Consider the following 17,238-nt stretch of genomic DNA (forward strand, 5'->3'; position numbering starts at 1 on the left):
TGTGGCACCATGAGCTGGGCGAGTTTGTCCTGCAGCCGAGGGACTGGTGCAGCTCAACACTGGGGCTGCTCGGGGAACATGGTGTGGAAAGGCCTCACCTCAGAACTGGACTCGTGCTTCAGGATATTTACTGTTTCACAAGGACAAAGGAGTTCAGTCCAGGAAGGAAAAGAGGCTGTCTGTCCTATCCTGAGCCCCTTTCTAAGAGAGAGCTGAGCCTGACTGCAGGAAGGGCTTTCACAAATTGAAAGATGCTTTAATGACTGCTCCTGCACTGGGACTACTGGGCTTTCTAGGCAGAATTGCTGCCCTGTAGAGCAGAGTGACCATCACATGTTAAATGCCAGGACAGCTCAGGGTTTGCAGGCAGGATGAGCTGGATGTTCCCCCTGAAAAGCACTGTGAAGATTTCCAGGGAGTTTCTGGGCTTGACAGTACTTGACATATGTTCAACAGACTCAAATGTCTCTGCTTGCTTCAGGCTTTTACTGTGGAGTAAACAAGAGCCTTCCAGGAAATGTTCTGCAGCTTGGTGAAGCCAGGCCTGAACAGCACTTCAGAGAGCAGCTGATAAAAGAGGTCACTCTAACAGGTGTTCCACAAGCAGTTATAATTATTATTATTTCAAGGCCAGGCTGGACGGGGCTCTGAGCAACCTGGTCTAGCCAAAGGTGTCCCTGCCCATGGCAGGGGGTTTGGAACCCGATGATTTTTAAGGTCCCCTCCAACCCAAACCATTCTACAATTCTAAGACTGAAGAAAGGTGTAATAGCAGAAGGGAAATAAACTTATGTGTCACTTCTTTACTTATTCCATTCCAGTTTATCACTTGCTAACTATACAGTTAATATGACTAGACAAGTTAGGAAGAAGCTTGTGACCTCAAAATCAAGACCCTTATTAAATTCCTTTAAATACAAAATTCCTGTGACTGGTCAAGGTCTGGGGCATTATCAAAGATGTTTTGGTTGTTCAATTTAGCTTTATTCTATCCCCAAAGCTATTTTATCAACCTTCTCTAAAATTTTCTATGGTTGTAATCTCAACAGCAGTTAGGTTCCTAAACATGTTTGGGACCTCATCTATGTTGGACCTTGTCCAACATTGTCCTTGTTCTTATCCACAAAATAACTGTATTTTCTGTATTTCACAGGAAAGGAGACCAGCATATTAACTTAAGTGGGAATTTGGGCACTTCAGCAGGAAGGGTCATGCAGGCATTTCAAAAACATGTGATCTGTGCCTTCATATCAACATGAACATATACATGCAGTTTATCCACAGCTGAATGAATCATCATGTGATATTTAATGTTGTGTTGCTTTAATGTTTTCAGGTGCTGAATCCAGGGTAGAGACAATACTGACGTAGTTCAACACTCACCTTCTCTTGACAGCCTAGTCCAAGGTTTTACAGATAGGCCATACCTATGTTCATCCAGTTTCATTAATATTTCTGGATGGTTCAGCATATTTGTATTGACCAGGAGAGACTCACAAATTATTCAAGCTGAGAAATGGCTTGCATGTTTTAAATGGTCTTACTTCAGTTGATCTGGTTTTGACAGCAACATTAGGAATTAATAAATGATACTATATGAATGCATTGAAAATATGATTGAGCTTTATTTCAGAGGTAGTATTCTTTCTCCTCCCCTTGTTTGATCTGTTGGTACATATATAATATTTTTTAATTCAAATATAAGAGCTTGTGACTACCATTTCAGAATTGCTATATATCCCATTCAGAACCAGACTCTGTTGATTCTATGTATCCTGCAGGGCATTAAGGGCACATACTGTCTATATGTCTGCTGTCTCTCATTTACATACAGATTGTTCCCATAACTTTTTTAAAATTCACTATCAATGATTGGCAATTTCCAGAATTGGTGTTACTATTGGGTCATAATAGACTTATGCAAATGTCTTTTTTTTTCTGTTTTGAAGACCTTTCTGCCATCCTGAGGAAACTTAGACTAAAGGCAAGAGGAATGAGACTGCATCTGCAGCCACCCTACCCATCACAGCCTACAAAATGGCTTAGCACCTTGATCCTGCTGCCTGCTTATTTATGCAAAGTGTGATTCTAGAGTTTTCTGCATGTAATGAATGGCTTGGAAAATGCAAATTATCTGAAGGAGCTGTGAAAAAGAACCATTAGACTATGCTAGATCTGAAAATATTTGGAATTTTAGTTGCTTCCTCCCCCGCCCCCCTTTCTCAATTGACTAAGGAAGTGAATCTGAAATTCTTAAACCCCTGCCCACCTGAATTAGTCTCTGCATGCAACTATCCTGTATTTTTTGCTATCATGAAAAACCAGACATCCATCAGTGTCCTGGGAGGGCTGGCTGGGTGTCCTTGCCCTCGGCAGGCACCTGCAGCTTTTCCTCCGGCACTGGATCCAGGTCTGGCACCTTCTGCCCCGCCTTGGCCACGGTGAACCTGCTCATGTGCAGAGCTTCTTCGTACACTGGAGGGGTGTCTGAAGCAGAGAGGGGTGGTGTTCCCTGGGCAGCATTGTGGGAGTGTGCCACGGCTAATATCCTCCTGGCAGCAGGCCCAAACACTGAGTGGAGAGCTGGAAGAGAGGAGACCAAAGCTGTTTGCCTCATCCTGAAAGCATCATGTGGTTAGAGGAGCCAGAATATTTTCCTTTTCCTGCTTCTTGAGTCTTCCCTAAAAGGAGTATATGTGTGAAATCCTGCTAGCAGCATCCCACAATTCCTCTCTCCTGAAATGCCACTGAACCCTTATTCCACCCAAACATGTCTCACAGCTGAGTGCCTTAGTTTGCACGTGCAGAGGTCACTTTCCCTCCATCCTGCCATGAACTTCCTGTAACATTCACATTTTCTGGAGAGAGAGACATAATTTTGTCTCAGGATTTCTTGAAGAAGTACAGAGAGAAGAAGAGAAAACAGTATTTATCTCTGCTCCTTTGTTTTCCCCATGTGGAATGTGGTATGGAGATTGTTTACCTGAAGTGATTGCTGGATTGGATTCTGGTGAAGGTTGTTTGGGTTCAATGCCCAATTGGATCCGGCTGTAGCTCAGACTCTCAGCAGAGAGTCAGGAGTTAGTAATTAGTTAGATAGGTAAGTAAGAAGTAAGTATGTAGAATAGTATAGCCTCTCTTTAAATAGTATATTAATGTAATACATTATAGTTTTAATAAAGCAGATCCTTCAGCCTTCTGATCTGGAGCCAGACATCATCATTTCTTCCCTGATCTGATTTTACTATAACTTCCCTCTGTCAGCCTTGGGGTGTCACCAGCTGGGCTTTACGGTGCAGCCCCTCACTTCACAGGGTGTTGAAGTCCCCAGGATGGGGCAAGGCCAACTTACAAGTGATGGTGCTCTGGAGGGTGCTGTCATGGTCAAACGCAATGACGGTGACCTCGTAGGGCTGGGGGCCCGCCTCATCTCCTGTCTGATGGCACTGGAAGCAGCACCTCAGGCAGACAGAGACCAGGCCACACAGGAGCAGGAGCCCCCCGATCACCAGCACCAGCCTGCAATGGGAGGGGACACAGAGTTAGGACAGAAAGATTTTGTTTACAGGATGCCTCTTAGTGTCTCTGACTGCTTACAGCAGGGTTAACCTCAAAGATAAACTAAGACACCTGGGGCTTTGTCCAGCTGAGTTTGGACAGTATCCAGGGATGCAGATCCATTATTCCCTCCAGGCACCTGTTCAAGTGCTGCACCATCCTCAGGGGAAGCATTTTTTCTCCTATCTAATCAGAATTTTCCTGTCTGCAGTTTGGTCAGCCACCTAATGTGCTTCTACTGAGCACCTCTGAGAACTCTCTGTCTTTATTTTCTCTCAAGATCCCCCCTGGTTAGTGGAAAACTGCAATTACTTTATCCCCTTAGCTTCCTCCAGGCTGAAGAAACCTGGTTCTTTTTATTGGCTTTCCAGGGGACTGGCTTCAGTTTGCCAACATCTGTTTTGTATTAGGAGACCAAAGCTAGGTATTCCAGACATCTCGTCATGAGTGACAAGCAGAGAGGAAAAATTGGATCTTGCAATCTTCTGGCATACCTTTATCAATTCAGCCTTCCAGATATTCAACAACTACTATCCTTCTTAATCTCATCCTGGTGGGAATTACTAAGAAATCAGACAGAACTTACTTTAAAAATCAGTCTTTTAAAAGGCATACTGTGCCACGAATACTTTATTAATAGTGTACATATGACTAAATATGTGGAATAAAAAAGGAGGCTGATGGATCAACTTTTGTTCAAGACAGATATCTGAGGGGTTGCCTTGCTCTTGCAGAGTTTTAGAGAATCCCAGGGAAAAGGAGGGTGTGGCATGACTCTTGAGCAGGTCACATTTAATCTCACCCTTTGCTACTGGAATTGTCTAGAGATGCAGATATTTAGAGTAAACATGTTATCTTACCAGATATACCACAGACGGTCCCATTCTGTACCTGAACAGCTGAAGAGAAGAAGGTGCAGGAAATAGTTATCCACAGAACACCAAATAAATGCAAAAATCCCTATGGTACCCTCCTGCCCCTCCCCTCATGCTCCTCACTTCCTGTCCAAATTCCAGATGCCACAATGATGAAAAACTCGTTAAACTCATTGTGCTGTGTGGAGGACACAGTTGTCCGACCTCATCAATATCCCTGTCAGGTGAATTTCTCTTCTGTTAGCTTTATATCTTGATTGTTTTCCTGATATTTATCCTTGCCCAATTCCCTTTGCAAACCTTAGAGATCTGCATTCATGTTTGTTTTCTTCTGTTTTGTCAATATGTAATTTCAGTTATTCTTACAAATGACTTCACTGATAGTAATATTCACCAAAGCAGTATATTTCAAACCATTTTTTTAAGGAAAGCTCGATTCTAAATTCATAATCCCAGTCAATTGAAATTACACCATAAAGCTCTTAACTATTGCAGTAATGCAAATAGGCAGCAGGAGCAGTACCACACAATCAGTATGTTGACCAATAAAAATAGCAATTGATACAGTTCACATTCAAAGTAATGGTGATTTTACATGAATCTTTAAAATGACTAAATAAGATTTTCTGGGAAATGTCAACCATCAGGTCATAACACCCATGTCCAGTATTGCTTTTGTTGTTCAGTGTTTTCTCTAAAGAAGAGCAAGATTGACAAATACTTAACAGTTCAGTGTTAAGGCAGCCTTCCTCACCTCTCACGTGGGGGAACTAGAAGGAGAGAAGCAGCAAAGATACAGCTAGAGTGAATTAAATATTTGTCAAATGCATCTTGCGTATCTTTATATTATGAGTGTGGATCTCCTATGGTAAGGACGTACTGTTATCTATCTTCCATTGTTTCTATCGTATATTCTGCTGTAGCTTTGAAGTTACTCCTACCAACAGCATTGTTTCATATATTAACTTCCTGTAGTCCCTAAAAAAGTCCTTAAAATCCTATTCAGTACTGTTCTTAACTTCATTGTCACCACAACCTTCCCCTTCTCCACAACAAGCCATGTCATTCTCCAGCTGTAGATCCTTCTCCATGCTCAAATATTAAGAACATTTAAATACCCTGCTTCATATTATACCCACCCTGGCTTGAAAACTGCTCTGTCCCTTCAGCACTCCTACTCTTCTCATTCCTTTTCCTTGGGTACCCTGATGTCTGAGTTCCCATCCCTGGAAGAACACCAAATAATTCTCTGTGTGTGCCTTTTAAATGTTCAGTTCTTTCTAATATCAGGGGAATTATTATTGCTAATGGCCCTCCATCTTTTCAAGGTAACGCCATAGCCGTGCAGAGACCCCATAAAGAGGAATGTCAAAGATGACTTACCCACAAGAAACTCCCTACAACAAAGCAGATCATGTCTGAGTTATGCATCCCTGTAAGGTGGTTCTGTGGCCCCTCGGTGTTTCAAGCTGCTTGGAGTCTTCTTGTCCTTTCTACTTTCAGTTCATCCTCACCAGTCCAGTGGCTAGGAGAAGGAGCAGCTTCTGTGCTGTGTGTTGAATACAATCTCTTCTTCCTACTCTACCTCTTTCTGCCCTTCAGGTTTTTGCTTTCCCTCTTTTCCTTTTTGTCACTGGCAATTCCTGGTTTTTTTTCTGCCTGTCTCTTTTTGTTATTCTACTTGCCCAGTTCTCTTCCTCTTTTGAAGAGATTTCTAAAACCTTCCAGTCAGATCAGGAGAAAAGCAGTGGCTACAGGTTCTCATTTTAGATGTTTAACTAGTTCAGTGAAGGGCATCATGAGATCTCTGCAGGCCTGACCCTTCCCTTCTATGAGCAGAAAGGGTCTCTGAGTTTGTTCATTCCCAATTATTTCTCTCCCCGCCCCTACCCTGAGGGGAGTGGGTTGAAGGTCATGTTACTGACCTGTTTAAATGGAGTTCAGATTCCTCTCCATCCTCCAGTACCTTTTCTGCTCCTTCACTCACATTGTTCTACCTCTGACCATCCAGTCTACTGACTTGGAAGTGAAAGAATTTGCCATATAATAACTATATTCACCATTTTGTATATATGCAGTTATATGTGTGTATGTGGACATATATGTGTATATATATGCAACATATATGTATGCATATGCATATATATTTTTTTTTCATATGCAGCAACTCTTGTACCTCTCATTTTAAGGCTCTGCCACCATCCCTCTTACCTGTCCATGTCCTGCTATGTCACTCCTGCAGCTGAGAGTTTGTTCACTCACAGGTCCCACTCCCAAACTTCCTGCATGGCCAGCCAAGCCCCGCTCAATCCCTTGCAGCAGAGGGATTACATGTTGATTCTCCTGTCCTGGATACTATTAGTCCTACAGCTGGTTATATTCACAGGCTTCATTCAACAACCCATTAATTTTCTCTGTCTTGTAAAATAGCTTAAAATTTCTGTTAGTGCTCATGGCTATGCACAGTGTTATTGCAGTCATGTAATTGGGTTCTCCTAATCTTTCTCTTTTGAATAGCTGGGACAGGAAAAAATGCTCCGCAGTAATGTGTAACTATTTGTGTTTGGGAACCACCTGGGACTGGTGCATAAATGTTTGCTGAAGGCAGGAGAGCAGCTAGTGAGACTTGTTGCCCCTTGTTGCAATCACAGCCCTTTCACATTAAACTGGTGAATCATTAGCCCTGGTGGTGCATTTTAGAGTTGCAGAGCAGAACCAATGGATTCATGAACATAATGTTTTCTCTCAAGGCAGGCTAAAACCCATTTGCCATTCTCTAATTATAAAAGCAGTGGTGCAGTATAAACATGCCTTAGCAGTAGTTTATCCATCCATCCATCCATCCATCCATCCATCCATCCATCCATCCATCCATCCACCCATGTCTACTGGAAGGAGGTTTCTGATGTACAAATAACAAAGAAAGAAAGAAACATGACCTACTGATGTTGTATTTATATAGGAATTGATCAACAATCTTTTGGTCTCCTTCTCCTAAATTCTTTGGTGTATTAGAGAAGTCTTAGAAGAAAAGACCCAGCAGAACTGTAAAATAGTTTTTCTTGTATGCATGGCTTTTGAAACCGGTGGGATTCAATGTGGAAAAGAAGTATAAATAACCAATGCTTCCAGGGCTTTTTATTATCACCGTGATAATTCAATAAATCATCACTTGATTTTAGCTGAAATTCAGTCATATGATAATCTCAAATTCTGGGATGATCCAAATGCAGAATTAGCAGGAAAAGTGACAAAAAAATCCCTAAAGAAAAAGCTGCAGTGTGACATGAAACTGTGACCCCCTCCAAAAGGATATCGTAATTAATTCTTACTGAAACTTATTGATTACTCTTCTTCAATTACTATGGCATTTCTATTAACACTCTGCTTCCATGTGTTACCAAAAATAGGTAAATATACAAACTCCTTAACACCAATGTAGCATTAAGAAGCAGGCATTCTTTATTTGGCTGGATACATGAGGGGATATCCTCCAGAATATTGTGCATACTGAGTACAGAAAAAGCTCCTATTTAGAGGCTTTATTTTACAGACATATTCATTGATTTTCCTGGAATAAACAAACATTTGACAATCATTTCCCCAAAATCATTATCATAGTTTCCCTCCTCTCTGCAGATGCATTTTTCTGTCTTGGTGGTCTCTTTGGTGGTCCCTGGTGGCTGCTGATCCCAAAGTCAAACCTGACTGCCTGGTGAACTGATAAAAGTTGGCACAACTGGGCTGGCTCCTCTCATGTTCTTCTTCCTACAGAATGGGCATGGTGCAGTTCCATAGGCCAGTGGTTTGTCAGGAATGATCATTGTATTACCCACCAGGTGCAAACAATTCTTCATCTGGCAACATTCTCCCCTTTAAGGCTTGAGAAACTTGTCTTTAACTGCTCCACGAGGTGGCCTTTTCCAGCTTAGGGGATTGTTTTTTAAACAAATTGGACATTGCACTGTTACAGATTTTTCTATTTCAGTCATTCCCACACTAAGTACAGAGTTTTGGAGACTAGATGTCAGGGACTCAGTTCCCCGGAGGGATTTGCTGTGTTCTTTTCCCATTAATGTCCTCCTTAAAGGAAGTGGAACTATAATCTGTTGGCTGCTTGTTACCCACCATCCCTCTTGATTCTTACCGTCTTTTAATATATTTTCTAAACATTGATCCCCACTGTCAGAATTAGCCTTAAATTATGTCAATTTATTTTTATGGCACTAACACAAAAAGAAGGTTGGGATGCCATTTTCAGCTACTCCTCGAGCTGCCTTGTCTGCCAGTCAGTCTCCCACTCTAACATTAGTTTGTCCAGATTGATGTGCTTTACAATGCATCACTGCCACCTCCTTTGGTTTTTCAACTTCTTTCAGAAGTTGTAAAATTTCTTCTCTGTGTTGAATAGATGATCACTGAGCCGACAGCAGTCCTCTTTCCTTCCATATGGCTCCGGGGGCATGAATCACAACAAATGCATATCTAGGATCAATCCAGATATTCACTCTTTTGCCCACTGCCAAGTTCAATGCTTGTTTTAATGCTATTATCTCTGCTTTTTGGTCTGGCGTATTGATTGGTAAAGACTGAGCTTCCAATACCTCAGTGGCAGTCACCACTGCATATCTTGCCATCCATTTTCCATCTTCCATGAAACTGCTGCCATCTGTAAATAATTCTAAATCAGGACTCTCTATTGGTTCATCCTGCAAATGAGTTCTGCTGGAATATAGCTGTTCCATGGTTTGGAGCCAATCCTGTGTTAGGGCTCCCTCACCCATTGCCTTTGGATCAAGGCAAACTTCTGGATTCATGGCTGCTGTTGTCTTTAACTCCACATCATCCTGTTCCAAGAGCACAAGTTGGTATCTGAGCATCCTGCTGGGACAGCCAATGCCCCTCCTTTTGCTCTACTATGGATGTCACCTTGTGAGGGACAAAAGCAGTGATGTGCTGTCCAGCCCTGAGCTTCCTGGCCCCTTGGATCAGTAGAACAGTTGCAGCAATCGCTCGCAAGCATCCCGGCCATCCTCTGCTCACATTGTCCAGCTGTTTGGAGAAATAGTCCACAGGTCTCCTCCAGGTTCCCAACCTCTGCATCAGGACCCCCAGGTCCCCTCAGGTTACCTGAGCATCCAATTTTCCCCATAAATCTCTCCCCAACAAGGGGACTGGGCATTAAGGCATATATAGAAACTGATGAGTAGTGCAGTTCTTTCCTAATTTAAATTTCATGGGCTGTAAAAATGACCGAGTTTCAGTTTTCCCTGTAGCACCAATTATATTTACCACATCATGTACGTTTGCCACATGTACCAATTTACATTGAATAATTTGCAATTTACCAATTTACATTTACCACATCCTTCCTAAGCTTTCCTTTACATGTATTCAATACAGAATAAGTTGCCCCTGTGCTTACCAAAAATTCCACTTCTTCTTTCCCCGGCCTCAGGGGTTCAGCTGGGGTAGAATCCCCCGTTTCCCTTCAGTCTTCATCTTCTCGTGTAACAGCCGCTAAGGCAGGGTCCAGCTTCCCAGCCCGCGGCCATTCCCGCTTCCAAAGTCCCTTTTCTTTACCAAGCGGGCTCTGGTTTTTCTCTAATCGTTGTCCGGAATACGATGGGAGCCTCCCGCCTGCCCCTTCCCCTTGTTCCGCCTCGCCGTCCTCTTTCTCCTGCCCTGTTGGGCGGTCCCTTAGCACCCTCTAGAGTTCCAGCTGGGTTCTCGTGGCTCTCGTTTTCCTTTCCAGCCGGTCACTTTGCCTTTTCCTTATCGATCCCTGTTGTAATATGCTTTCCAAACTTCATCTAACAACGCTCCTGAGTCACACCACTCCGGTCCTTCTATTTTCTGCAGTTTGCTTCTAATATCTGGGGCCGACTGTCCTATATAGAAACTATATTTCCATATATAGAAACTATTTCTATCTTCATAGAAACTATAGTTTCTAACTGTACAGCCTCCTCTAGATTCTGAGGATCCGGATTAATGTATTTTCTGGCAGTCACCTTCAATCATTCGATGAAAGTCACAGTCCTGTCCTGCTTTACCTCACACAGTTTTGACCAGTTCATGGCTTTCAGTATAGCATGCTTTACAGCAAATAATACCCATCTGTGGTACCTTGCTAAATTCTCTCCAGCCCAGGTAAATTAGGGTCCCACCTTGGGTCTGTTAAAGGAAAAATTTTGATCTGCTGTTGCTTCTAAGTCTCCATGAGCATGTGCCTCCTCTACCTGCTTTCTATACCATCTTTTTTTGATTGGTTGACTAATAAATCATCACTTGTATATCATTTCAGTCAGGTTCTTGAATCCTACTTATGGTTCCTGGTGTAATTCCAGCTGTTTGGGTGAGCCCTGGTTTAGCAGTCACAGGATCACAGGATTATTTGGGTTGGAAAAGGCCTCTGAGACCATCCAGTGCTACCTGTGACTGATCACCACATTATCAACCAGACCATGGCAGTAAGTGCCATGTCCAGTCTTTCTTTTAACTCCTCCTGAGACAGTGACTCCACCACTTCCCTGGACAGTTCCTTCCACTCCAAACTCACCAAGTTATTTTTAGGTTTTCCCACAAGGGATAAGAGCAGTCCCTTGCTTTCTGCCTTCTTTCCCTTTCTCCACTGCTTTATCTTGAACTTTTTAATTAACATTGCCCCCCAGCCAACCTTGCAGACAAATGATGTATGAAATTATCCTGTGAAGTGAGACCAGAAAGGCTTTGGCAAACCCTGTTTTTAAATGTTCCTTCTAAAAGCTGCAGAGAACACAAGCTGTTGAAGAAACCAAGCTTTTGCCTTCAGTTTGACACTGAAGCAGTGCCACCTGTTGTGCTAATTCTCTTGATTCAGCTACATAACTCAAAGGAAAGCAAGAATTAGAGTTGACTGGCATAGTCCCAAAAAAGCAAGACTAGTGCAAAATAATGAAAAAAGTGCAGTTTTTTATAGCCAGAGACTAATGAAGTGAGCTTTAAACCACCAGCCAGTTTGAAATGACTGCATATACCAGTGTCCATGAATCCTGAAAAGTCAGAGCAGAGGATCAAACAAATTCACTGTGAGCTCATCCATGAGGGCCATCACAAGGGGAAAAATATACTGTACATATCCAGGCTCATGTTACAGCTTCAGTAGTGTCACTCCTGTGCTTTCTACTGCAATTCAGACTTACACTTGAAGGAGGGCCACACACCTAGTGAAATGAAGAAATAAAGATACGGGGAAACAACTATGGGATGCAGTAGGTTAACTTTTTCCATGAGTCTGGGAAATTATGCTGATGTTGCTTTTCTTGGGGGCACAGAAAGAAACTCCGACCTGAAAGCAGCAGTTCAATGGGTGCATCAGCTAGTTATTTGTGGTTGAGCTATATGTATCAGATGGCAACAGGTAAAAGCACAGTTCATTTCTCTGGTGATGCAAGGACAATGCTTTTGTAGGCCAGCACAGCCCCCCTTGATCTGTGATCCCCTTTTTGAGTTTCAGTAAACTCGATGCCTCTGAAGTCCTTTCCTATTTAGGGCAGAGGGTTTTACTTCATTCTCTTTGTACAAGGTGTACAACACAAAAAGTAAAGGGCCTCCTGAAGGAAAGGAATTGATTGAAAATGCACAATCTTGCCTATCTGGGTTGTGATGTGGTTGTTTCATGCTGAATGGTCAAGGTCCCCTCTGCTGATAGCAGGAAGCTGATCTTGCTTCTTCAGGGAAACTGCTCCCAGAGATTTCTAAGCACAGAGGAAAATTAGCAGCTTTCTAGTCTGAGGTGACTACCCTGTCTGGGACTTTCGTAACATCTGAAACCAGACTCCAGTCTGGTTTTCCCATGCTCTCATATGGATGCAGATTTGAATTTACCCCCCTCCTCTGCAGAGGAAGAGCAGAAGGCAGAGAGCTGGCATCCTATGTGACCTCATAGGGGGATGGCTTGGAGTTTTTGGGCAAATAATAGCTGAGACTCTTGGACAGCACAAACTGCTGACTTTCCCTCTGTATTTACACCTATAGATTAAAATAATCTATCTCCTCAGTTACACAGGTGGTCTCATCCCTTCTGGGAACAAGGATGTGCAACAAGTCTAATATCCCAAAAATCTGTGTATACAAATATGTTGCCAGATGGGGAATCAGAGACTATGGAGTACAGGACTCACCTGTCTTTAGGATGAGAGATATGCCCTGTTTTACTAAACATGTGGAGCAGATGGAGTGGGGAATGCTAAGAGCCCCATCCAGCCTGGCCTTGGACACTTCCAGGGATGAGGCAGCTACAGCTTCTCTGGGCACCCTGTGCCAGGGCCTCAGCACTCTTTAAACTGAATAATTTCTTCCCAGTATCTAATCTAAACCCAGTCCATATATGAACTGTTCCCCAAGTTTCTGTTGTGGTCAGCAAAAAGAAATTAGCATTTCTAGAGCACAATATATCTCAGTCTGTTATTGATTTCTAAATTAAGTGAGCTGTATCTTCAAAGCCTTTGTCATTCCTGGGCAAAGTCAGCTGAGAGTGACCATGCTGGATCTCCTCTGTACACACCTTGCAGGCTGTTCCCAGTTATCACAGAGGGAGCTTTAGTGTCCCCTTGGTGGACACTAAAGTTGGGCAAGATGAACTTGGTGTGTCTGGCTGTTTGTTCCTGTCTTTTAAGAAGTGGTTGCAAACTGCCTAGTTTGCTTTTCAGAAATGCTTTGGCTTCTTCTCACCTTGGCCTGGATTTAGCAAAAAATGATAATTAGGTAACTGATTTATTCCAAATACATGCATCCTTTCCTGCACATTGAAAAAAATTGCAAGAGAACAAAGGACAAAATTGTCCTCTGGGTTACTGAAGGCTGATCTCTGTAAAGCATTAGAAATATGACAAGCACTTATAAGCAATTTCAGGCCACTTCTTTTTACCTTTTTCTTCTCTCCACTTGATTGTCTTGTTAGGGTTTTATTCTGTGTCTTACCAGATCAATACTACATCTAATTAAAATACACACAGCCTTCTAAAAGTAGGAGTAGGGAAAGGGGAAGACAGCTAAGACTTCAAAGCTCCCTAACTGGTGTTATGGAAATAAACATCCACCTTCCAAATTAACTCCCCAAATTCAACTTTGTGAAAGGCCATAACAAGGTGACATGAACCACTGCTTTGAAGTGAATAACACCTGAGAAGTTCTGTGCTGATATCCCTGTGTCACCTCTGCTGTGCAAACAGGGAAAAGAAAAGCCACAAAAATCCAGCTTCTCCTGAATCAAGGACTGAATTTGAGAGCCCTGAACATGAGTTCAGTAAAATCCACAAAATCTTGCAAAATGCTTCAGGCTCACACAGGAGAGAATCTGAATTAATACTTTAAATGTTGAGTGGTTTTTCTGCTAAAACCTTTGTTTCTGCAGGAGATGGATAGATGGGAAATAGAAATTTCCTCAGCTTCTCTGACACTCGCTGGATGCCTCAAAGCACAGTCTGCTGTGTGGGCAGCCAGGGAATATTTCAAAGGGATAAAGCAGATATCTCAGAAAATCTATAAGTTTTAGTGTAGGGAGTAACCATGGCAAACAAAGTGTTTGCAAAGGCCCAGCCTCGTGATTTCTCCCAATGGGCTCAAGTGGGAGAAAACATTCACACCTAACCTCCTCAGCTTTCTCTAATCCCCTCCTGCTTTCTGAGAAGCACTTCTCAGAGACAGGTGCCTTGGGAAACAGTGATGCCAGGCAGGGCACTGGGCAGCCAGCAGCCTGTTTTATCCATGCTTATGCCTTTGGATGCCAGGCTGAATAATTCAACTGGCCTGGTGCTCATTTGGTTCATTTGCTAATGGCATCAGTCAATGCCATCAGCCCAATGCAAGTTAGTTCAGAAAGAAGCTTTGCACAAGATAGGGCTGAAATGAGACATTCAGGTAGAAATAATTCAAGATAACTGATGACTAAAATATATATGATGTCAGTAATCTGTCAGACAGCTGTCTCAGTTACCTTGGTGGCTGGCTGGACATCTCTTGGTGCCTGAACTGATGTCAGTGAAAAGGAGATTTATTTTCTTTCTGGAGGCAGAGACAGGCCTGCCCTGGATGGATGAAGGGAGACCACTATGCAGATTATATGGGAAGAGAATTAAGGTTATTTGGACTGAGTACTTAAAGGACTGGTCAGCCTGAGTCAGTGAATTATAGGGGAAGGTCTCCAAATAAAGGAGGAACAGATCTATATTTCCATTGGATCAAATGAACATGAAGGCTTTTTTTTTTTTTTTTCATTTCAGTAGGCTTTGGAAGATGCCTCTGCTTTGGAAATCTGCCTAGTGCATGTCATCAGTCAGCTTTTCAAAAAACTTTTATTGCATTTCAGACAAGCAAGAAAACAAATGGAGCCCCCTGAAAACAAACAAACAAAAATTAATAGCAAAACAACACACCAGAGCAAGGAATCTGGATTGCTGAGTCTGATTTCACTGTGGTGCCTTTTGCTTTAATATGAAAGAGTAGGAACTCAGATATTGGTATTTCTACTCTTCAGTATTTAACTGTTTTTTTTTCTTCTTTTTCAAATAAACCCACTTACCCAGTATGAAACATTTTTCTCTTAGTTCCCTGTAAATTCTGACTTGCGCAATTATCCTAAGCTTACATTGATGTGTAATGTTTCACTTTTAAGGATACCAATCTAAGCCCACCAGACTCTGCTTCTAAAAGTATTCATAGCTGTCAAATCTAATACAAGTGAAGTGACTGATCTTCTAGCTAGCAGCATCCTCCAGAAGATAATACAGGACTTAGGTCCTAAAAGCTTCTTGTTCTTTTCAAGCACAAAATCCTCCTGCCTATGATCCTGTGCTACAGGGCACCATCATTTTTATTTTCAGTGTATGACAAAAATACAATTTAAATATAGATTCCAAGTGTTTTAAATCCTTTCTTCTCTTGAAGTTTGCTTGCATAATAGTGGCTTATAGAGTAAGGCTAAAAATGGTATAATTTAAATTAGTGTTTTTTCTGGGTTGAAAAATGAAACAAAGCATTTGTCAATGTTTCTCATTCTCTAGAGTTTTAATAATGATCCCCAAATCTAAGACATTCACATTTTTCTCATTTGCTGCATAGTTAACCCTACACATTCAGGGCAGTACCACAGTGACAATGAAAAAGACTGAAGCTGTCTGGACACATTCTGTGCAAAATGCCCACACTGAATATGTGCAGGAAGACATGTTAAGGTGGTTTTGCTGAGGCTTTTTTCATATGATTTGAATATCCAAAGGACTACGTTGTGTTATCAAATCTAAATTGCCTGTGGGTAGCACTGAGGTGATAGGTAGGAACCAGATAAAGGAAGGCACAGGCTGCCTCTGTCGGTATTGTTTGGGAGGGTCATAAATGCTGTCAGGTCCAGATGCCTTCAATTATGGAAAACTTGAAGTAGGTTTTAAATAATAAAATTGGTACAGGTGTACTTCTACTGGCAAAGGGTTCAGGAAAAAAGAAGAGCTGGGGATTATGAGGACTGCAGCTAACCAGAAAGAGAGGGGAGAAGAGCAGAGGTGTGGCTGAGGTTGGTGTGGACAGGAGAGTGGCAGGGGAAAGCTACTGACAGATCTGAAAGGAGGATCCTGCATGCACTGGTGGAGAAGGTCTGAGGTGTAAGAAAGGGAATCTTTAGATCTCTCCAAAGTAGGGCTATGGCTTAACCATCCTTCCCCCTCTCTCTTCTGATCAGAAATCTGGAGTTCTCCTGGCTGACAAGAGGATGGGCTGATCCACTTTACTGCCCACAGCACATGAGCTGCTCTCTGGAGAAACTCACAGCCTGCTTGTGCTGTGGATGCCCGCAAAGATCTCACTGACTCTGCACCTGCTCATTTATAAATAGACAAAGGGACTTAGCCTTGGGGTCTTGGACACTTCAAGACCTCCAGACAAGTTATAATAGTCTTGTACATCTCTGGGGCTTGCACCTCTCATTCCCTCCCTCACATGAGAAAGAGCACAAGGACTTTCAGAGGTGCTAAGTGAAGGAGGAGAGATGCAGCAGCTATGAAGTGCCCTCTGGCTCTGATCTGCCTCTACAGCAGCAAGAAGTGTCAGCCAGAGGGAGTACTTCACTTCCTCAGCTTCAGAAGACAAACACATGTTTAGGAATTTAAGTTGATTTTCTTATTCATATTACTTGGTATTTCTATTGTTACCTAAAACCAGGACCTTCACATTCCAGAGCTCGAAATGGAGAGATTAGAAACTGTATTCAGCTCTAATGTTTGCCACCCCACATTTTATACATTTATTAAAGAAGGAATGTCTGTTATACTATTTGTTGCTGGTCAGCAGAAATATGCCTTTATGATAGAATTGGCCTCTGTTCACTAAGCAAAAAAATACCATGCATATAACTTAGGGGCTATTTAGAAATTAATTCAAATAAATCAAAGTGTTATCTACTCACTTAAAGCCAAACAGTGGCAAAATGCCCAGTACAAAAAGTACACCTCTAGATTTATGTCTCAAAAATTATTAAGCATTAATTTTGCATTAAGATGCATGATACTGGCTGGCTGCACCATTTTTCTGCTGCACTTCTCTTTCACTTTGCATCAAAAAGAATTGAAAAATAGCTTGAAGATTTGAATCCATCTTCATCAGATGAGAGTGGTGTAGCCACTGCTTATTCTGCCAGATAACGAGGGCAGATCTCTGCTGCCAAGTCCTTCACTGCCATCAGGATAAATCACTTTACAAGCTTAAATAAAGGAAATAGACCTACTAACTCTGTAAGATGTTTGCACAAACCATAAATATTTATTTGACCATC

General features: G+C 42.2%; 1 protein-coding gene and 1 long non-coding RNA gene across 2 annotated transcripts; one reads left to right on the forward strand and one right to left on the reverse strand.

Moving 5' to 3' along the window:
• Positions 1-1,962: 1,962 nt before the first annotated feature.
• Positions 1,963-6,405, reverse strand: TMEM52B (transmembrane protein 52B). The gene is made up of 5 exons (XM_068190634.1): positions 5,817-6,405; positions 5,160-5,203; positions 4,419-4,457; positions 3,353-3,519; positions 1,963-2,583 (listed from the first exon to the last, which is right to left on the reverse strand). Exons 1-5 carry the CDS (start codon positions 5,862-5,864, stop codon positions 2,333-2,335), a joined length of 549 nt encoding a protein of 182 aa, XP_068046735.1. The 5' UTR covers positions 5,865-6,405; the 3' UTR covers positions 1,963-2,332.
• Positions 3,514-4,170, forward strand: LOC137474251 (uncharacterized). The gene is made up of 2 exons (XR_010999256.1): positions 3,514-3,852; positions 3,972-4,170. It is a non-coding gene; the product is annotated as an uncharacterized lncRNA (long non-coding RNA).
• Positions 6,406-17,238: the final 10,833 nt, after the last annotated feature.

Source organism: Anomalospiza imberbis, chromosome 5 (assembly GCF_031753505.1).
Source record: "Anomalospiza imberbis isolate Cuckoo-Finch-1a 21T00152 chromosome 5, ASM3175350v1, whole genome shotgun sequence".
NCBI classification, from domain to species: domain Eukaryota; kingdom Metazoa; phylum Chordata; class Aves; order Passeriformes; family Viduidae; genus Anomalospiza; species Anomalospiza imberbis.